The sequence below is a fragment of the Bicyclus anynana genome, chromosome 14 (assembly GCF_947172395.1).
Source record: "Bicyclus anynana chromosome 14, ilBicAnyn1.1, whole genome shotgun sequence".
Taxonomy (NCBI): Eukaryota; Metazoa; Arthropoda; class Insecta; order Lepidoptera; family Nymphalidae; genus Bicyclus; species Bicyclus anynana.
The window spans coordinates 7380314-7404612 of NC_069096.1; the positions used below are offsets into that span (position 1 = coordinate 7380314).

The 24299-nt window shown below is 36.2% G+C and overlaps 1 protein-coding gene across 3 annotated transcripts in view; it reads right to left on the reverse strand.

The window, feature by feature from the left end:
• Positions 1–519: 519 nt before the first annotated feature.
• Positions 520–24299, reverse strand: part of LOC112044453 (protein spinster) — a 49999-nt gene continuing 26219 nt past the window's right edge. The window contains exons 2-10 of one of the 3 annotated variants that reach the window (XM_024080311.2): positions 15065–15261; positions 13176–13327; positions 9684–9884; positions 9051–9182; positions 5164–5425; positions 4002–4100; positions 2995–3178; positions 1624–1650; positions 520–762 (exon numbers count right to left, since the gene is read on the reverse strand). In XM_024080311.2, coding sequence (XP_023936079.1) covers positions 1631–1650; positions 2995–3178; positions 4002–4100; positions 5164–5425; positions 9051–9182; positions 9684–9884; positions 13176–13327; positions 15065–15261 — 1247 coding nt within the window. In that variant the 3' untranslated portion in view covers positions 520–762; positions 1624–1630. Of the gene's footprint in view, positions 763–1623; positions 1651–2994; positions 3179–4001; positions 4101–5163; positions 5426–7075; positions 7335–9050; positions 9183–9683; positions 9885–13175; positions 13328–15064; positions 15262–24299 lie in introns of all 3 variants that reach the window. The other 2 variants (XM_024080308.2, XM_024080309.2) reach the window with 2 other exon arrangements.

Sequence of the window (24299 nt, forward strand, 5' to 3'; positions counted from 1 at the left end):
ATCTTTAACATCCATATTGATAACCTCTTTTAAGAGTAGAAGTAGTCTCTGTACTTTTCGATAATAAGTTATTGTCGCAAATAAGCGATGTATTCGATTCTCGATCTATTTTGTCTCTGGCCGGTTTTCATCGACTATGGAAGGTAACAGCCCTCATAGATCTACTCCCTACGGTAAGGACAAAGACTCGCTGCGGGTACGTACCACACAACTTGCACTTATAGCATTGTGTAGTGATGTACAACGCTGGTGTCGACTACGTTGTCGATAATATTTAAGTAAAGTAATATACATATAAATTCACTCCAAAAAAATTAATTGTCAAAGTTAATTGTTTTTCGTGTTTATTTGTTTACAATAAACTAAACTTATTAAATCTTCATGCGGTTTTCGCGCGTTTTAAAAAAATAATGTTTGTAAAAGTAGGCTTTTCTTCCATTAAAATGGGACGCAAATACCATAATATTGTCAATATGTTATTAGTATTAATTATAATAGTATTAACAATATGATTGCGCATTTGCGGGATTCGTAATAAAAAAACAAGAATTAAAAAAATAAAGACACGTGCTATTTATCGATAACATACCGCCCGTATGTGCACATCAATAGGTAAAATATAATTTATAAATGTACCCACAGCGAGATATTGGTAAGAATGTAATAAATACAGCAGACAAATACAGTTGCCATGTTACTCAGGTCCCAATTGCTCTTCCGGTGCGTTACTGTGTGACGGCTCAGCACTTTGCGCTTCTGCTTCTGTGAAAAAAAAAATACAATGGTATTTTTAAACTCTTTACCGGTTTGGAATTTCAACCGGTTTGGAAGGTAGGTTTTGTTGTGAAGAGGCGGCAATAAACTCAACGGCTTCTTTTTTTAAAATCCTTAATTGTATGCATTTAAAAATAATATGATTTTATACATATTCTTCCATATGGCAAAAAATAAATAAAGAAACCCCTTTCAAATATATTTTTTTGGAAGCTATTCAAGGTGTGATTAAAAAACGAAAAATTAAAAAATACTCTATCACTAAATAATATTTTTTATCTACGAAAATTAAAAAAAATAGAAAGTTGTGTATTGAATATCGCCAGCTTTTAAAAGGTGACTTAAATTCGAATAGGTCAAATCTTATTAAATTGTTTATAAATAAAGTCGAAATTATTATTGATAAAATGACGTCATAAATCAAAACACATGTGTTACGATGTAAAGTTAAAACGTATTATTTTGATAAGTGATGTCATAATAGTATATTGTCACATATATTATAATAAGTTTATATTATTTAATTCGCATGCAAATAAACTACAACGAAATAAATAATTACAATAATTTACATAAAAACAACTCTCCCATGCAGATAGAAAACATAATTTTTGACTAGTTTGTTAGTATGTTAGTATAACGTAATAGATTTCTCCTTAACTTTTCTATCTTAGGGGTGTCCTGATAAGAGCTGGATAGTCTAAACTCTAAACTTAATCATAATTTATATCAATAAATAAAAGAAAAAGTAAAATAAGAAATAAAAACCTAATAAAAAGGTTAAGGAACTCTGTTAAGTATTAAGTAACAATATAAAAAGCTATTAGTGACATTAGCCTGTACACTCACCTATGGCCTAAACTATTTTTGAAGCAACTGAAACAATGTGAAGTAAGTAATTGAAAGCACACTGCAAATACTACTGTAAGTACACATAAAACTACTCGTAAACCCAATACATACAACACAATACATACGGCTATAGCAATTCGATTATATCATACGCTGCAACAGAATAATATGTATATTAACTATTGTGAGTGGTTTCAATTATAACTATGCGGCTCAACTAACGTAGATGAGTCCTCGTCTTCGCGACAAAAGTTCAAGAGCGTCAGCAAAGAGAAAATGAGTGGTTGCAATAGCAACGGTTTTTTGGGAAACGGCCATCGATCTCCTATTAAGAAGTGGCTGCACAATCAGCGACCAAAAAAGTCCCTCAATGAGTGCCAAACACAACTTCTTGGCACTCAAATCAAGTAGTCGCATTTGCAAATTCAACCTTAAACTCAATCCTTAATTTTTTGCTCTTAATTTGGGATTTTATTGAACATTTGACTACATTTAATAGGTAGGTAGGTCCTTAGGTATAATTTTCTTTACCAATAAATCTAAAACTGTCAAAGCAAAATTACCCAGTTTTTAAGTGAAATTTTCTACATGATTGTGCGTACTTTTGTTATAATAAGTCAATGGAAACGGATTTCGACGTTACATGCCTCTTCTACTTATATAACAATGTGATATGCGCTGACGTTCAGTTAAAACATAAAAGCGATTGTGCGGTCACCTTACTATATTCAAAACCAAACGGTCTTTTAAAAATAGAATCTATACATTTATGGTTTGCTTAAATAGAGCATCAGGCTAAATTAGTTGAGCCGTTAGTTTCTTTCATTTCATAAATATAATAGAATAAGAAATTACTTAAGTCATGCAATTAATTCTCACAAAAATAAATTTAGGCCTAACACCGACGAACGATTTTTTGTCACTTGGGACATCATAATTTTTTAAGTATGGACGAAATCTGAACTAAAAAAATATTATGATAGGTATCGCTCTTATTAGCAAAATGGCCATCTTTTATTCCTTTGAACAGCTTTAGATGTTCGTATGGCGTACGTAGTACCTGGTTGATTTTTACTGTATTGTAATTTTTATTATTTAAATATAAGGAGAAAAAGATAACAAATATGTGTCGATCGAAGAATGTTTTCGATTGATTTAAAATCGTTCATTTGCGTTAAGGCGCCCATAAACGATCAAAATTGTCATCATAACAAACGAGTTTGTCAAACAATTTGACGGCTCTTTTGAAGCGTTTGTCAGTCATGTTTGATCGTTAACAGGATGCTTAAGTTGAAGACATTAAAAAGAATTATAAGCAGAAAGCAGTAAAGTTGACAAATCAGACGCCAAAGTGTCGAAAGGACTGACCTGCAATAGCTCTGTCTACTTTTAGTTTGTCTTTGACAATGTATATAGCTGTCAACAGGAAGAATATGCCGCCGATGACTTCGACGAAACACGTGACGAACAGCGCGTATTGTAACGATCTGAATTGCACAAGTTGGCTGGGTGGCTCTATTGACGATGACGATCTCTTTAACGACTCAGATATCTGAAAATAAATTATAAAGATTAATTCCAAAATTGCTTTTTAACCTGAGAAGAAGAAATACTTTATTGCACACAAAAATACAGTAATAAATAAAAACATTAAAATGCAAAGGCGGCCTTATAACTACTAAGTAATCTCAACCAGGCAAGCCCTGAGATAGTTGGTAGACTTTGTGTACCTACTGGTATTCATTGTAATAAGTTCGCAAATGCAACATCGTCACCGTCGTTATCAGAGGTCAAAGACATCTAACAATCGGACTATGAAATAATACAAAGCTTTTCTTTCTTCTGAGTTAGTTAAAATTTTTATCTCGGAGTTGGTAATGGGACTAGGTTTGAATATATTGATAATATACCATTTTGTATGGGGCGTTTTTCAGGGATCTGTGGCGGCGCCACAAATCTAACCCTTTAAATACCTGTAGCTCCGAAAGTAATGATCCAGATACCCTGTTACTTTTACTATTAGCATATTTATATACAGTTTAAAAAACTGTCATCATCCCTATGGTGGTCCGGTTATTATCATTAACATCTGATAGTGTTTCTTAGAGAATTGAACAATTTAATTATGATATAGGGTATGCGATATTCCATGATGATAATTAGGGTGTGAAAGCGTAGCAAGGGGTTTTTTCCGTTTATTCTTATTATGCCGAAATCAGACATCAATTTCATCTCAGAGACGATTTTATGATACATTTTTCATTTTTTATATACAGAATACTTTAGTCATATCGGAAGTAAGGGAACAAAATAAATCGAAATCTACGCGAACGAAATCACGAGCGTTTTCTTGCAATAAATCAAAAAATACTCACCACTCCTACCAAGTAAGGGCTGCCAGCATCCCCAAACATATGCGATATCAATATCTGGAAGGCTTCTGCTGTCGATCTTCTAGGCGGTATTACCACATACTGCAAATTATTAAATTATTAACCCATTGTCTTAAAGTCTTACAACAATTTAACATGTATGTTAGAAATGTTATTTCTTTTATATAAGCAATCTGCAAATTAATAAACTTTTAACTGAATGGATTTTAACTTTGTCAAAGCTACACTTTTTACTTTACTTAAATTAAACAAGTTTATTTGGAAATAATTATACTGATTTTGCATAAATTACACATTTTAAATAATGAAATTCATTGTGCATTACATTATTTAAAAATATGTAAGTTTAGCGCCATCTGTTCATAGCTCTAGATACTACGTGACTAGATACACTAGGTAAGCGACGTGATGTTCGCAACGGATAACAGATGGCGCTGTTTTGCAAAAACATATTGAAATCAGTCCACATAAATAAATAAAATATTTTAATCTAAATTCCGTCAAGACAACGCCGACATTTATGTACCCACCCTCAGTATACGATTTTCAGATACATGATAATGAGTGACTGATTTCAATGGCATGCGCATAAAGCAAGGATAACATCATGCTAGGATGTAAATTAATGACGTATTTAATTACTCGGATATCATTTACATGTACGAAAATGATACAGAACAATTGAATTAACTATCTATTTGTAACCAAATAATACTTTATATCCTCATAATTAAACATACTATTACTATAATTGTACTCATGCATTTACTTATAGAAATTATTTAAAGCTAAAACAACAAAAAGCATTGTACATAATATTTGCAAGCACCAATTTAAATGTTAAATGATATGGATTTGCTTTAGGATGCTTTTTATTTTTTTCAAGTTGGTTCATTAATTGGAAGATTTTCCAACAAGATTTGAGATCAATTAAAGTACTTAGGTAAATAATTTATAATTCGTTTTTGAACTTTTTTTGGGTAAATAAATCATCGCAAACATTCTAGTCCGTAGTAAAATAGCTGACCTTTAAACGAGAAAGACTTGCAAATATTATTTAAGACAAAACAATGTCCGCTAGACACCATCAGCAAAGAAAAGTACCAAAAAGCGTCGCGCACAACCAACGCCGTATTATCCTTACCAGCGACATATCCGCTACTAACGCCCAGTTCAGATTGAGCGCAACCTCCCCAAAGAACATGAGAGCGAACGGCGCGTAGAAGTATGCCTCCGTGAACAGCATAGCCAGCGCCATCGCGGGAGTAGAGACCAGCAGTCCAACGCCGCAGATGACGGCGTGCGCGCGCCCCCAGCGCTTGACCAACGCCGCTCCCAGCCACGCGCCCAACGGTACGCCGACGATGCCCGACGTCATCGTCAGTGCCCCGAAGATTAGCGACACCCTTCGTGCAATAGTGGACCGTCAGCTCGCATATCGCGCCGCAACGGCTGCGACGAGCCGCGACGGCCGCGACGAGCGGCGCGAGTGGACAACCGACTTTCGTGATGTTTTGATATAGTTTTAGCAATTTTACTATTGTATTGTTGAAAGTTTACATTGGTTAGATGTGACCGTAAGATTTTGAACACTGTTAGATTATAAACTGTCGTTAAATTGTTAACTGTCCCAGAAACATTTTACCGTCACGAAGTCTCTGTTAGGTTAGATAAAAAGGATATTGAAACTAGTTTAATATAGTGTCGTGATAGCCCAGTGGATATGACCTCTGCCTTCGATTCCGGAGGGTGTCGGTTCGAACCCGATCTGGGGCATGCACCTTCAACTTTTCAGTTGTGTGCATTTTAAGAAATTAAATATCACGTGTCTCAATCGGTGAAGAAAAACATCGTGAGGAAACCTGCATACCAGAGAATTATCTTAATTCTCTGCGTGTGTGAAGTCTGCCAATCCGCATTGGGCCAGCGTGGTGGACTATTGGCCTAACCCCTCTAATTCTGAGAGGAGACTTGAGCTCAGCAGTGAGCCGAATATGGGTTGATGACGAGTTTAATATATGAAAGGGAGATAGTTTTTTACTTATATTTTTATTAAATTAGTATGTAACAAACTATTTATCGAGCAGTAATAGGTAATATCTAATTAAAATGCTATGTGGCTTCTGGAGTATTCGTTAGTGTTCACAATCTTACAGTAAAATATTATAACCAATAAAAGTATTCATTTATTTATTCGTTACAAAACTAATATCAAATAATCGTACACATGAATGTAGGTTGTCCATCGCGTTATTAATATATATTTTTTTTAAATAACATAAAATTATACGTTCCTCAATAGGATCTAGGTATGCAAATCTTAAGCGGGTGGGATGCGCAACCATAAAATATATTATCGAATGAGTTGGCATGCTCCGATAGCCTGCGATGTGTACGCATTTAGTATAATTCAAGCTGGTTACAGGTTGTCTGGGTACGAGAACAGTCAAGCGTCATTCCGGATGAGGTTAATGGTGATCGCACATTGCAGCACGCGACTAAACTAAGTAATTTTTCGAAGATTAAAGTTAGGTTCAGACGACAAAAATCTAACACACTCGATTCTAGTCTCACGTCAATTTAACCATACATTTTCCATACAAGTTACATCTGACGCAACTGAATAACACGTGCCAGATTTATTTGTCATCAGTAGCCCTAGGACGCATATCACGAGATATCTCATGAAGAGAAAAAGACGTAATAGTCGAACAAATGCGATCGGTTGCCAAAATATCGGTCTCTTTTGTCCCATTGCAACGAAAAATACAGCGATATTTTCGATTCCGTAGCGATAGATCGACAATACGTATTTCTCTTTTCACCAAATATATCGTTGACGCATGCTAAATCTATTGAACTCGCGCTAAGTCTATATCCATATTATAATGTGCTGCAAGATGCGATCAGCATATTAAAATGTGTATGGAGGAAGGATTTCGGTTCGTATGAGTCGTTTTATATAAGGGCAGCATATAAAATGTGTAATGGTATCGGTTCGCATGAGTAGTATCGGCTGAGGGTGGGTCACGTGTCGGCGGCGCCTCCCGGCTCACCAGCACGATGTCCGCCACGATAGACCAGGTGAGGTTGCAGGTGAGCATGCCGAGGAACACCAGGAAGTAGGCGAGGCCGCCGGAGCGCACGCTGGCCAGCGCGAAGAACACCAGCGGCGCGGACGCCAGCAGCGCGAGCCCGCAGATGACGGGGTCGCAGTCGGGCATGCGCGCGCGCAGTCGCTGCGCCAGCGCCGAGCCGAGCGGCACGCCCAGCGCGCCCGCCGCCATGCCCACCAGACCGAACTTGTACGACACGCTGGTGTATGTACGTCACGTTAAGCTCGCTTCACACTCTCGACTTTTGTTTGACGCAGGCGTTTGTTATGTTATGCTCGCTTCACATTAACAACGAAACTCCACGACTGTGTATATTATTGGCATTAATATTGACTTAAGGTTAAGGACATCACTAATGTGACTAAGACATTGTTCGAATTACATTTTTTTTATATTTAATATTCCTTATTACAACTTTGATAACAATATTGCAAACTAGAAGGCGGAGTTTTGCAGAAGATATTTTATGCATTAAGATTTGATTGTAACACAAATATATTTGATTTAATTGAAAACCTGCAAACCTGAGAATTTTGCCAATCCGCATCGGGCCAGCGTGGTGGACTATTTGGCCTAATCCCTTCTCATTCTGAGAGCTCAGCAGTGAGCCGAATATGGGTTGACAATGATGATAATGATGATGATAGGATAGGATAGGCCTTACGACTTCCTAACAACATGATCATGATGACGACTGTATCCAGCGAATCCATGAGACTTTGTTTTGTAAGAATGTGGAGCGAGCTTTAACCGCCTTTATAATTTTTTACACCTCAACATGTAATTTACAAAAAGTTAGCGAGCCCATAAATGGACCTAGTTTTTGACCACTATATGTCCTGCAGTGAAGGTATCGATGTATTTATTTTGAATCTTCCCAATGACAAAAAACATTACAATGTACTTGTGTCATTCTGTAGCAGCTAATTTGTATTTCAATATTTTAAAACATTAATGTATTAATCATATAATGTATCAGGTAAAGTATAAATAACAAAAAACGTTAATTAAACACCTCTTGACCTTACCAGCCAGACGGACACGTTAATGGTATGGAATGGAAATAAACCACGCTTAAGAAACATGCATATTTTCAACACATTAAAAATGTGGTTGTAAGTATTTTTTTTATTCTTTGTATGACCAACAGGTACAAAATAATATTTAACTAATGCCCTCTTTGGTATTATCCCTGCTGAGAATCTATATAGCAACGGTTCCCATAATATTTTCAGTATTATTATAAATAGGTATAGGACTACCCTCTCCTGGGTGATGTTGGCGCGGACTAGTGTCGTGTATGCATTGCGTGGTGTGTGCTAGTCTCACCTCTCCTGGGTGATGTTGGCGCGGACTAGTGTCGTGTATGCATTGCGTGGTGTGTGCTAGTCTCACCTCTCCTGGGTGATGTTGGCGCGGACTAGTGTCGTGTATGCTTTGCGCGTGTGTGCTAGTCTCACCTCTCCTGGGTGATGTTGGCGCGGACTAGTGTCGTGTATGCAATGCGCGTGTGTGCTAGTCTCACCTCTCCTGGGTGATGTTGGCGCGGACTAGTGTCGTGTATGCAATGCGCGTGTGTGCTAGTCTCACCTCTCCTGGGTGATGTTGGCGCGGACTAGTGTCGTGTATGCGATGCGCGTGTGTGCTAGTCTCACCTCTCCTGGGTGATGTTGGCGCGGACTAGTGTCGTGTATGCAATGCGCGTGTGTGCTAGTCTCACCTCTCCTGGGTGATGTTGGCGCGGACTAGTGTCGTGTATGCAATGCGCGTGTGTGCTAGTCTCACCTCTCCTGGGTGATGTTGGCGCGGACTAGTGTCGTGTATGCAATGCGCGTGTGTGCTAGTCTCACCTCTCCTGGGTGATGTTGGCGCGGACTAGTGTCGTGTATGCAATGCGCGTGTGTGCTAGTCTCACCTCTCCTGGGTGATGTTGACGCCGGGCTGCAGCGTGAGGCCCAGGAAGATGAACTGCGGCCCCCACCACGCCAGCGCGCCCGTCACGAACGCCACGCACGTGAACGCTAGCGTAGACAGCATGAACGACGGACTGGGGAAACAAGTATAACGTGTAATCATATTATGAAAACTCATGTCATGGTGTTTCTGGACGCACTTCTTTGAAACGGCTCGACTGGTTTTAATGTTTTTTTTTATATTTAGTAGTCGTAAAGTATGTTCACCCGATGGATTCGTCGGTCTTAAGTAATCTTTTGTCGGATAAGGCAAAATTATGTATGTAAATGTGTACGTTTGTTACTACCGAACAGATTTCCCCAGAAATACACGCCGCAACTACGGAACCAATTTCCCCAAAAAATAATGTTTCGAAATAAATCAAATTATTATTAACTTAACCCGCATTGGAGCAACGTGGTGCGTCTAACTTTAAGCTACATGTCCCTCTTCTCCTGCCAGAACCAGAGACAGACCTCCCTCCTCTACAAGGAGGGAGGTCTATGTCTGGCTCTGCCGGCCGTTGAAATAGGCTGACAATTATAATGAACATCAAACTAAAATCTGCTTTTATTAAATGCCCCTATTTACTTACTTCCTCACAAGTGATCGCAGGTCTTCTGTATATGAGGTGGGTTTCATGCGGCTCTCCTCCGCCTGGCCTCTCTCCGGGTTCTCCATGGCCCACAGTATGAGCGCCACGGCCACCGCACCCAAAAATGGCGTCACCCTCAACCCCCATCGCCAGTTGTTCGCAGCGCCACCCACGACCGACCCCACAATGTAGCCAAAACCGCTGGAAGTAAGCAAAAATAAAAATTATACCAACCAAAATTGGTAAATCGAAGAAAATGGGTAACAGCATTTATTGTTTGGGATGTTTGTTTTCTTTAGTAAATCCTCACAATTCGTGGATTTTATGTTATTACATGCAATAACATTCAAAAATCAAGATCCTATAAAATATTTCATACAATCTGAAGATTAGTATAGACTTAATACAGGAGTGTAAAACCTAAGAACATAATATGTTAGAAAGGAAGAAAAATTATAAAAGATATAAAGAATAAGGAAGAAAAGATTCTAAAAGAAGCTCTTTCAATGCGGAATAAAATTCGGAGAAAGTCGGTCCTATTTATTTGTTCTGCAAACCAAAATTAATATTTTCCTCCCAGTCGCAAGTTTCACGCGTCTCATTAACTTGTTTTAATGATTGAAACAACCATTTAATTATAATTGAAATGCTGGACAATTTAATTGATAACACACACCGACACGTTTTCCTATCCTTTTATACAGATCGTACGATTTTCTGGGTTTTCCGCTTATTTATTATCCGCCTATTTTTCCGTATAAATTAGCACGAACAAAAATATAGGAAATATAATTAACAATTAAAATGTTTACAAGGAAAGTAATTACAATATACTCTGCTAGTACAAAATATATTTAAAGAAACTACGAAATCACGCACATTAAATTACCATTTATTTTATTTAAACAACCTTTTAAAGTGACGCAATTTTTTTTGGAAGTCTGCCATATAAATGTTTATTTAAGAATGACGTCACTTAGCGTTGTCATCCAAACAAAAGTATGCTTTCGTTACATAAGACTGCCAAGGGGGAGGATATTTCCAACCCCTAGGGCACTAGAGCTTTCTACGGGGGCGGTTTATGAAGATTAATTGAGGGAATTATGGCTAGATTCCAAACTGTTATTTCTAAATATTGCGTGATATGTATGCCTGATGATTCACCACATTAATATTGAATCCCCTTTCTCTTTATACATAACATGCAGACGTGATCGGCTGTGTAGTTTTTGAGTTAAATCGTAACAAACAAACCAAAAAATTCAATACCTTTTTATAATATTACGAGTAGTATAGACATAGTGTAGCAAACACCTCAGACTTCGTTTGCGTGAAAAGCCCTTTCTCTTTGAATTCGAATCACAGATATTAATACCCCCATCCTTTAAAAGTTTAAAGCCTCATCAATTGGTCTGGATTGATTGATTAATTCAGACCAAGATTCAAATAATATACATAATTATTACAATCTGACACTTCTAGAGATTAGCGTCCAAACAAACATACAAACAAATTCTTCCGCTTTATAATATTAGTTCATCATTATCAACTCATATTCAGCTCACTGCTGAGCTCGAGTCTTCTTTCAGAATGAGAAGGGTAAAGCCAATAGTCCACCATGCTGGCCCAATGCGGATTGGCAAATTTCACACACGCAGAGAATTAAGAAAATTCTCTGGAATGCTGGTTTCCTCACGATATTTTTCCTTCATCGTTTGAGACACGTGCTATTTAATTTCTAGAAATGCACACTACTGAAAAGTTGGAGATGCATGCCCCAGATCGGGTTCGAAATTTCGAACCCATCGGAATCAGAGGTAGAGGTCGTATCCACTGAGCTTTTATTAGTTAAATAATAATTATTAAAATAAAATGATAACTTTATATTACGGAGAAGTCAACCAAACGTACACGATAAATTTTCACAGCTGAATAGCTTATCCATTCACTCGAGAAGATCACGTTACATTTTGCGAGCGAACAGTGCAAAATACATTCAAATAACAATTAACAAAGCATAAAGAGAAAGTGATTTCAAACATCGTGTAAAAAATCGATTACAACTTACAAGTAAGTACCTACAATTATTTCCTATATACCTTCACTGTGGTGTATAGAAAGCGGCATGGTCAAGTAAAAGTTGATAAAACCTACGAACTAGGCGAAGCGTATAAAGACCGTATTAATCAACTCCAATTAACATCACTTTTCGCACTCTATCGAGCGTAATTTATGTGTGAATTCGTATTGAACAAACACTAATTTGTTAATACTATAATTACACCATTGAATCATATTGATTTATGGACAGTATACTACGGATTTTTGTAAGAATGTGGAATATGATTCTTTGAATTGGTTTAGATCAGTTGGGATATTTCCTTGCAAACTCAGTCGTTTTCAGGAAACTAAAACCTTCAGGACTAATCCTAGATTGACATTTAACGGGTTTCCATAAAATATTATGAGATAATTACTAAATATTTTCATTTCGCTGATAGAAGTTGCAATGTTAAATAAGCTCGGTTGACTTTATACTTCGAAAGACACTGAATAATCGACAGATCTCGACATGTAAACAGTGAACATCGCTTCACATGCCAATAAAGGCTTAATTAATTATTATTATATTATTAATATACTTCGTCTCAGTCGATTCAAACTTGAAGAATGCCCAACTAAATGTTGAGTGGTAAGAAAACGAATGGAACTGTTTACGCGTCTCGGATTTTGTCGGTTTCAACAAGGAAATTATCTCGGATTGTGTGATAAGGTCCGACATCAGGCAAGTGTGCAACGGAAGCAATGACATCATCTAAAAAATTGATCCCAGGATACGTTTTTATAACGGATGTGATATACGACAACTAGATGCTGCAGTGATTAGCTTATGCGGCTTCGTATCGCGGGCTCCCGGGTTTAAGTGCTGGCTCAGGCTGTGACATATTATGCGCTTTCTTTTATTTACAGTCTCAAACCCTAAACGCTAAGGGTAAGGGTAGATGGCTCTAATGTGGGTTGATAGAACGCGCTTTGGAGCAATCTACCCCTACCCTACCCTATAAGAAATAAAAAACGAAAAAAGATGACGTCATGCGTCGTTCCCTCGCTCTAGGGTTGCCAACTTTTTTTACAAGATATAAAGTATATTCTGGTCTATGAAGTTTATTAAACAGTATTTTAGAAAAACGAACATTTCCTTTTGAAAAATGCCATTCTATCAGTATTTTCTTATGACGTTGTCACGTTCAACTATCGTCAGTAAACCGACTTTGCAGACAACCGATTTTTTTACCTAGAGTAGGCAAAACAGAAGTAACGAGTCCTCAGTGTTAAGCAATTTGCATTTATGAACGCACTGTATAAGAAGGGAAGCCAGCCTGTGAAGTGAGCGGTGGGCCGTTAAAATAAAATGGCACTGATGATGACAACAAACTGGAACAGGCTCTGCAAACCATACAACTTAAACGTCATTAAATTGAATATTCTTACCTTCCGACGGGTATGGCGAAGTAGAAGAACGCGAGCATTTTTGATCGGACATTGCCGACGAAGAGATCACTGATGATGGTTGGCGCTATGGTTGAGTACGACGCCTCACCGATGCCCACCATGCCGCGGAATATCGCGAACGAGTAGTATGACTGGAAAACAAAAATATATATTCAGTTTCGTGATAGCCCAGTGGATATGACCTCTGCCTCCGATTCCGAAGGGTGTGGGTTCGTATCCGGTGCAGGGCATGCACCTACAACTTTTCAGTTGTGTGCATTTTAAGAAATTAAATATCACGTGTCTCAAAAAACGGTAAAGGAAAACATCGTGAAGAAACCGCCATACCTGAGAATTTTCTTAATTCTCTGCGTGTGTGACATCTGCCAATCCGCATTGGGCCAGCGTGGTGGACTATTGGCCTAACTCCTCTCATTCTGAGAGGAGACTCGAACTGAGCAGTGAGCCGAATATGGGTTGAGAATAATGTTGATGATGATATTCAGTTTATCAACGAAAAAGTATCCAAATACTCGATACTTTTTCCTTGCTCATGAGATGACCGCCATGTGAAATATTAAGCCAATTGTTATAGTTCCAAAAGACGTTACAATCAATGGTCTTATAGCAAAAAGCTTCAGCCTTTAGAAGCTTTCAATTGACTGTTGGATTAATAATCGGATACCGATGGCAGTGATTCTTGAGACGGCGCGTATTGTGAGGAGGTTCCTGTTCCTCACTCTGGATCCCTAACCACAGGTAGCTTGGGCACTCAAATAGCCCGCAAAGGGAGGGTTAAAGATTTTCTTATAGCAGCTAAAGTTATTTTAATTTAATGAAAAAAAAATACTAGGTATATCTATCTACCTGTAATTGGTGTGTTGCTAATGCAACGTCGTCATTAATGCTAAAGGATCAATTTGGCTAATATTATCATTGCTAAGAAAGTTACCGTAATAACCTGCATAAGACTTTGTTCCATTAAATATGTTACTACAAATAAACTAATAAGTCATTTTAAGTTAGTTAGTTAGTAGTTAGTAATTTACGTGTTAAACTAGAATTACAATTTTTCAATAGTATTGCTAACGGAAGGAAAACTACGGTCGGTTGGATTTTCCACTACATTAAGTAATACATTATGTAAAATTTTTGCTATAAACGTACGAGTATATTATATTAATAAGACGATACATACATTATTGCTATTGGACACTGTTAGTAAAAAAAATTAGAAAATCTAAATCGCTGAGACCGGCGACTTCGTCCGCGCCCACGAAAAGTTTGGCTATTTGTAAAGACTGATATTACGGAACGCGCTTGGCTAGAAAGTGCCTATTCACTCTTCTGCCCTTAAAATTGTTTAATGATATTTTAAACAACTTTAAGGGCAGAAGAGTTGTTCATCATCATCATTAACAGACCAATGGACTTCCAAACACTGCGGTCTCGAGCCGCTAGCATCCAGCTACTCCCTGTAACCTTCAACAGTGCACGATCTATGCGTGATTGAATCAGAAATGATGAAATCTGCAGAAGAACAAAAATAACTGACAACACAAGCACAGTAGCACTAAGAGTTGCGAAGAAGTTGCAATATGCGAGGCACGTAGTTCGAAGAGCCGATGGACTTTGGGGTCCCAAGGTGCTGGAATGGCGACCCCGCACTAGTAAGCGCAGTGTTGGCCGACCCCCCACCAGGTGGAGTGTTGGTAGACCCCTCGCTGCTGACATCAAGCGAATCGCAGGGATTCGCTAGATGCCGGTGGCTCAAGATCGTGATGTTTGGAAGTCCCTACAAAAGACTTATGTCCTGCAGTGGACGTCCATCGGCTGATATGATGATGATGATGATAATAGAATATAAAGAAAAAGGAAGCAATGCTTACTTGGATGTATGAACCGGCGAATGTGGTTATGCTCCACAGCGCCACCCCAAACGCCATTATGAGTCGCCGCGAGTACCTGTCGCCCAGGTAGCCGAAGATGGGCGCGAACACCATGTACGCGATGACGAACACCGTCTGTAGGAGGCCGGCCTTGTCATCGCCGATACCGAACTCTTTTTTTACATCGTCCAGTACGCCTGAAACAAGAAAACATATATTTTTAATATACGACCAATATTCCCATTCTTCACCAACTAGTCGGAACAGATATTAGAAATCCCTCAAGTACCGGCTATCAGGATCTGACAGGTTTCATGAGCTACTAAATAGACAGCCCGCTGTCCGCGCATTTAATATTTTTTTTTTATTATTTACAAGTTAGCCCTTGACTACAATCTCACCTGATGGTAAGTGATGATGTAGTCTAAGATGGAAGCGGGCTAACTTGTTAGGAGGAGGATGAAAATCCACACCCCTTTCGGTTTCTACACGGCATCGTACCGTATTTTCTTTATAGTAGCTTAAAGGTATATTATCTTTGCATAGAAATATCGCCGAAAAAAAAAAATGCCAAAATACAAAATGCCTCAACATTTTAAAACCAATAAGCCGCTTTCTCACGTTCAATACAAACGACGAACCGTAGGTACATGCAGCATGCACCTAATTTATTCAAGTGGCTTTTCAAACACACATTGGAATTCGTTAAGTAAAGACATGTGTTCTCACATCAAGTGCATCTCTAGATGTATGGCCGATGGACCACAAAGTAATAAAACAGCGCTTGACTCTTGCACCTTTAGATAACTTGACTTAATATTTCGCACGCCTTTTCAAAAAAGTTATATTGAATCGTAATATAGACATTTTACTATCGGAAGATGGTATGGCATTGGTTGTAAATAAATGTATATCATCATGCCGATGATGACTAGTTTTGAATATTTAAGGTCAATATTAACTCTAATTAATACACGAAAAAACAGAGATTCGGGATGTTTGTGATATAAATAAGATTATAAAAAATCAAAATCAATCAATAATAATAATATGAAAAGTCATACATTTTTAACCGACTTCAAAAAGGAGGAGGTTCTCAATTCTGCTTCCTCACGTACAATGTGACATTTTTCATTATTTGAAGTATAATCATAAACACAATAATAAGAAAAATATTTGTAATTTTATTTAAACGCCCATACAAATCTAATAATCTCACGAATCGATGACGTCATCCTTACGTGCTATTTAGTAGGGGGCGTTTTTAGAGATCCGTGGCAGCGCTGCGAATATGAATATCCGTGTAGCTCCAAAACTAATAAATTAATTATCATCAAGCAACGGTAAACGGGTCTAAGTGCCACACCTCTCAAAATAATTTAAAAAACGCGTTTTTGCTGTAGTTCCTTTAGTTTAAACAATATACAAAGGCGTTTGCGTTGTCCATTAACTAAGCCATTCCGACTTCTTTCAGTTTTAACTGTACAGTTTTATATAATCGCAATTTTAATCAAAATTATAAGAATAAATTGTACAGATTAAACTGGCGGATATTCCACACAGACGATTTAATTAAACCGTTCGACTGTTCAGTTAACTGCAAGTCTGTAACACGGGTTAGGTAGAATAACTAAATCGACGAGTGTTGTGTTTGTATGTTATGTAACGTATAATCCATTCAGCTTGTGTTTGTAAAGATTTTCCAGTCATATAACAAGCCAGTCTGCTTATTATGTTGCAGACAGTCTCGATAGGTCAAGATCAAGACTAGCTGAACTCATCAAATACAATGTATCGGTGATTGTCTAGTGACTATTCCATATATAGCTCGACTATTCCATACATGATTACCAGATTCATTATCTAAATCACCATTATCAACCCATATTCGGCTCACTGCTGAGCTCGAGTCTCCTCTCATGAATGAATGGCGTTAGGCCAAATAGTCCGCCACCTAGATAATTATGAAAATTCTCAGCCATGCAGGTTTCCTCACAATGTTTTTCCTTCACCGTTCGAGACACGTGATATTTAATTTCTTAAAATGCACATAACTGAAAAGTTGGAGGTGCATGCCCAAAACCGGATTCGAACCTACACCCTCCGGAATCGGAGCAAAGGTCATATGCACCAGGCTACCACGGGTCTCTGCATTCCTATTATAAAACAATGTCCTTCGCCGCCTCCTTAAGTTAGTCTGACTGTGGCGATAAACTTAAATATTGCTGAACGATTTTTGATGCGATTTTTCCAGTAGATAGAGTCATTCATGAGGTTTTGGTATATATTTTATAATATACTTAATTTGTCAAGTTTTTGTGTAAATTGTTTTTTATCGCCATATTTCATTGCGATAAAAATTGTTGGAAGAGTCGAAAAAAGCCGCCTGTCTTAAGCTGAAAAAAGCTTTGAGATTTCATTTTATAAAATAAAATAATATAAGTTTAAAAAACTAAAAAAACACGCTCAAACCCTTTAATTTGATACCCATATCATGGGAGTGCATATCAAATTTATTAAGAAAGTTTAGTGGTTTATTAAGAAAGTTTACAACGATTTTCACGTGGACGAAGTCGCGGGCGTCCGGTAGTATACAATATTTTTTAAATTAATAACTATTATATTTTAATTACTACCGAATTCCGGTACAAATTACAATGCATTTGTTACTTACGTCGAAAAATTCAACAAAAAAATATACAACCATTTAACTTGCACGAGTACAAGTATCGTTCACGAGTTAGTTAAATATTGATTGTAATAATATAATGCAACCTTAAAAGTGACCTTGCGAGGGTGACTGGCTACTCGCAAATAAGCGAACAAAACCGGAACCCGGTTTCACATATTGTTTCGTTTCTTTTCTCTTTATCTGGAACTGTTATGATTGTTATACGATGGTTTATGATTGCGGTTTACGTAACCTTGTCCGATTGTTTCACAACTATCTGTCAAATCGCACCTTTCGATACTGCCTAGATGGCACTCTCTCGTCTCCCAGGCCCATCCGAGCGGGAGTCCCTCAAGGATCCGTGGTCTCCCCGCTTCTATATTCACTCTTTCAGAGTGATATACCCCACATCAGGCAATGCTTCTGCGCTCGTCCAAACCCCCCGGTGACGCCGCTGAGGTCCCATAAGGAGCCTACGACGTTTACGTAACTTGAACTTTACATAACTAAACTGAACCCTATATATAAAACATTTATATACTAATTATAATCAACTGTAATTATTCAACTATAGGTAAACTGATAATAATTTATGTTATTATATTAATTATATGTATAGTTTGCATCTAATTAATGTTGACTTTAATGAACTGTTGCTAAGAAATGATTATCCTTCTATGAAATTATTATTATTTACATATATTACATAATATATGTATGTAATAATTTAGATAGGATCAGAATTGTCCGGTGTATATAAACGCCATTTTTGTTTATTTTCTAATATTTATAAAATTGCACATAATATACATCATTTGCTAATAGTTGTATTATTAGGTATTCTGTAAAATTGCCTGCATCTAGTACATTTTGTGATACTTTGTATGTGTGATAAAATAATAAATTGTAAAGATTATCATTATCATGACAAAGCAGGTCATGCAGGTCATAATTGCAATTTGCATCCTAAAATAAATAATCACTTATTGTTGGTAATCCAATAGCATTACGAACAATAAATTTACCTACAGCGGTCTTTTTTTTCGTTAAACAAATTTCAAGTATACAAAATTACGAGCAACCACGAACTGGAAAAATAAGTGAAACAAGACAGGAATTATTTACAGTCTGTTGAAGCGAGTCTTTTAGTTTTTATATCCAATGTCGGCAGCAACAAAACCAGTTACCTCAACAATAATGACAACTGAAATTCCATTTACAAAAATCCTGTAATATTAACTACTAGCTTATGTGCGCTTCTTCCCTACCCCTATTCCTACCCTAAAAAAATACTCTCCATAAAAACCTGCGTCGTACTTCAAGGAACATTGTAAAAAAAGAATTAGCCAAATTAGGTTCAGCCGTTCACGAGATTTGCGCTTAGCAACACATTTCATACATTCATTTATAAATTATACTAGCAGACCCGGCCAAGCTTCGCTTTGATTGATGTGCACTTCTTCCCTATCCCTACTCTACACTACTCTACCCCTACCCTACTTCTACCCTACCCCTACCTCTTGACTGTTAAACGTTTGTTTTGGGAAATAGAAAAGGGTTGCTTTTACGGTTTTCCGGGCAATTATTCTATTTTGAACTTCACGCGAACGAAGACGAACGAAAATATTATACGCGACAAAATCGATACACCAAACAATGATAACATTTAGATAACGCAATCTAAGTGCATTTCACATTTTGTAATCTTTGGTGATTGCTAAAAATACAGACAATTTTGTTAGCAAAAATATATTGATTATTGCCAAATGAGACATAGCATCAGTAAATAAACGAACGGATAATAACTATGACGATCAGTATTAAGTCCACACAATAAGATTTTCAAAAGAGAGACTTCATGTAATATTTCATTAAAGTATTAGTAAGATTGTATATTTTACAGAAAGTACAATTGATGATTGTTAATTCACATCTTCATATTATAGAAACTAATAATATTTAAATATTTTAACATATATTTTAAAAAATATGTTATATTAAATGTAGCAACATTGTAACCTAGGACAAACAAACCTCAACTCCATCGATTTATCTTGTGTGGTTAAGGAGTTCCTATGCCCTCATTCCAACTCCATCACCAGATCAGCTTCAAGGTAACATAAAATTTGATTGTCATCGACGATATGAAAGTACATATAAGAAAAATTCTTATTTAGATTCTACAACTTGAACAAAATTTTCTAATAGAAATTAAACAAAATCTTGTAACAAGAGAAAGAATGAGAATAGAACAAAAATAAAGAAAATAGAAATTAAGTCAAACAACAAACTTCAGTTGAACTTTTTTTGCAAGGAACTGATTATGTAATGCTAGAAACTGTTAGGAGTGGCTTAAAGTTTGCACAATAAACGTCAGTGGCCGATAACGTAGGGATCTGCAAATAAAGCTTCGTAACTAAGCTATGTGTATTTAAACAGACGTAACACATCTACAACTTATAAGTGAATGTATTTATATTAAACTATCACTTATAAAATGTACAACCATAAAGTAAATATTTAGAAGGTTGCAAGATTTATTGCATAAAATATTACATACAAACCAATTTCATACTTTTAATATCTTTCAAATTGAGTATTAGGAATGAGGAAATAAGAAAGTGTAATTGTAAACAATAATCAGGTATTCAGTACCAAACTAAAACATACAGATAATTTCAACAGGACGGCGCGAGTCCCTAGTTCGTTTATAAATCAAGCAAAGCAATCTGTGAACGACACTGATCTCAACCATCACGTAAAAATCGAAGACTTAAACGGGCCAAACCATTTGAGTTAGTGTTTAGTGACTAGTGATAGTGTAGTGCTAAGTGCTACTTGGAAGATCACGTGAACAAAGTGATCTAAAGACGTAATAGTTACTTTATGAAGTACCAGATTGGTACTTTACAATAGAGAATAAAAAAAACAACGCATATCAATTCCATTCAAAATAAAATAGCAGACAAAAAGTACATTGATAATGAGCAATATTTATTTACTTACACCAATATGAATATTTATATATCACGAATCACGAATAATACTGTTATATTGGACACATCTATAAATCATCTTTAGGACCCTTCGTTTATGTTTTGTTATTTTTATATCCCTAAAATATAATAACAATACGAACAGTTTTTGTCACTAGTCGGCTTTTATAGAATCAACAAAAGATTAATCGATTGCAACTCGATAGAACTTGAACTATAGATACTTTGTAAATAAGTTTTACCTAAGTTAAATACAGTAGTACAAAATCATACTTAAAATTCAGAGAACATTTTGAGAATATTTTACTTCTAGGAAATAATTTTATATTTATCCTAAGGAGATTATTTATTCCTACTGTTATTTAAAACCTGTATCATCATCTTCATTTTCTTTACATTAATTGTATATAAATAACCATTTTTATAATCATCATCAACATTATTATTATCGTGATGTAATTTATAGCTTCAACGTGATTGATTCGTTTATGATTAAATATAATCACAACATACAGACTTCGTCAAAACAATCTTGGATATACTTAGACATAACACAACCGCGTCACAACAATGTTAATTATTACCCACTATATCACCAGCAACCAATTATTTATTATCGATATACTTTTAATCAGCAATTTCTAATTGTGTGTAATCAGAAAATTTTAATCGTGTTATGAGTTTTTAATATATTTGTAAACAATAGGTAGTTGCCCCGTTTGTCTACCTTTTTACGTCAATAACATGATATCTCGAAAACTAAAAAGTTTTTTAAGTAAATTAAAGTTCATAATACCTGAAAACACATTATTTTTAGTAAACAAAAAATAGCCTCCCGTAAAAGATTTATACCTGAAAAACACATTAGCATCTACACGAAAATTTTTTGAATGTTGTAAACGGTTTCGAGATATATCAAGTTATTGAAGCAAAGAGGCGATAAGGTCTAAATAAGGTATAAATAAAACCTACAATAAAAATAAAAATTGTACTGAATTAAAAAAAAATATATTATTTAAAAGAGCAACTGCTTATGATTCAGCCGGCTCCTCTCAGCAAAATCTGCTAACTGTACCGATGGTAGAGTCACTGCTCAAGCTCACTGATTGACTTTTTAAATATTTGAATAGAAAAAAATAAATCTGATATATACTGTTTGGTTTGATATGTTTGTCAAGTCACAAACATATCAAACCAAACAGTATCAAAACATGGGAAATCTTTAACAATACAAGAGAAAGTGAAAAACTGTTGCAAGGTACACAGCCTTCACTTGCAAGCGACAAAGTGTCCGATAGAAAGTTATCTATATTGTTGATTAGACTCACGAAAGCATAGTACCTACGAGCTTTTATAGATGTTTATTTTTTACATTTACTTTTTTGCTTAACCCACGAACGTCGATAGCCTAACGGTAAATGGTATCCGAATGGTCCTAAAGAATAGCGGCATTCTTTTTAATAAATCTTTATCTTAGAATCATTTTACCATGTTTTTCAAAGACTCAGTATCACTTCGGCAAGGCCTTTTGTAAATACAAAAATTGTCTTCTTTAAATACTTATGTATACGTTCCCGCCTGGTAACTCGCACTTTATATGTAACAATATCTATAATTTCTACTTTGTAATTTGTCCCGATAGTTATTAGTTTATTTATCTTATTCCAGTCATCATGCGTCGACTCATGGAAATGAACTTTACATATTAATTAACATAAGTGCCGACTCTTGATTAAATCAGTCCTACTCAGTCTAAATACTACCAAGTAATAATAGTGAAACTATTATGATGACTAGCCTAACCCTGACCTTGTGACTCGACAGACTAAACACCAAATGTTAGGTACAAGCAAAAACAATATAAGGTAATAATAATAATACGCTTTCAGCGCGTCGACGCGACGGCTCGCTGTGATCCCTAATCTTTTGGCATACAATGACCTTCACGTCGTTAACGTCAGCGGCGGTGGCGTGATCGGTGATACTACGTGACGTCTACGTCACCCACACACGCCCGCCAACATAGCACGAGGGCAGCACCTTCGCTGAAGCAAACACACCCGCCCAGTCGCCGGCATCACGCCACCTTATCCGACCAATCACGAGCCAGCTGAGCGCACTGACTCGTAACGGCGGCAATGCAAATGTTCCATACTTCACTCGGTCACGGTGACGAAAGTTGCAGTTATTTATAACACTTATATAATTGACGCTGAACAAAATCGTCTAATTAGAACACTAGGATGCTGTACCAACTAAAAATACAAGACGAGGCACTTGACAAACCTATATACTAACCGATTATCACAACTATAAATACTAACATTTCGACGTAACACGACTAATAACAAATTCAATCGGAAAACCAATCAAATCCTACAAAAAACTGTCTCCATGCCTTTCAAAAAGAAAACAGGGCACCCTCAAGAGATGTACCACTATAATGATAGATAGATAATTTAATTTAATATTTAATCCTCGGAGATCTTGACCATCCTTACACTTTTCATAACATTCGACTATGTGTTAAAAGTTGTACGACAGATAAATAGCCGCCTAGCCGCTGAATAATTTTCATAGACACAGGGAGAATCTTTGAAATAAACATAAGCGAGACAAAGTTAATACAAACCAGAAACTATTGTATTATACATATATGTATATATAAAGCATGCGTGCAATTTTCATAAAGCGCAACAGTTAGGAAAATGGACAAGCGTGCACCTAATCTGCATTTCGTTTCCGGAACGGAATTCCGTGACTAGATGACGTTTCATCACGCATGTTGCTATATAAACATCATGAGGGAGTTCCAATGATCTAATCTAAGCAATTATTGTAAATGATGTAAACAATATAAATGATAATAATAAAACGCAACATGTAATTCCATATAATAACTAGCTGAGCTGCCATATTTTATTTCATACTATACTATATTTTTGTTTGAAAAAACAGAGGGACTGAGAGTAGGTACGAAAAAAATACTTTATTTTTATTTTACTTAATTTTTTTAAATATGTACTTTATTCATACTTACAAAATAAACTAAATATACACGAGATGACACGAGATTTATATTTATTTAATGTTCCTTAAAAATATAACAAACCAGCTAGCTAACCTCTATAGAATTTCGACCTTTGAAATAGCAATTTATATGGTACTGTTAATGCGAAATTAGCACGGCATTAAATCGTAAAAACTATTTAATTATCATTAATTGTATCTCGATTATATTCAATCATTAATGAATTTATAGACTTACGGCAAAGTTAATTATTAATATTCAATAAATAAATAATTGTTAATATTCAAAAATCTAGCAAATGTACTCTAAAATTGTGAAATCACGAACTATGTCCACGTTGAACAGAATCACTTTTAGTTAAATTAGGTGAAGGCAACGTGTTAACATTATCTATTGTAATAATAACGTATTGTTTCATCAGTTACCGTATGTCTGCTCATTCCACTTAACGTTGATATATTAAAAGTTATTATCTTAACACATCATTTTAACAGACACGAACAATCTTCATATTTTTAGAAGAATGACTTCCAGTTT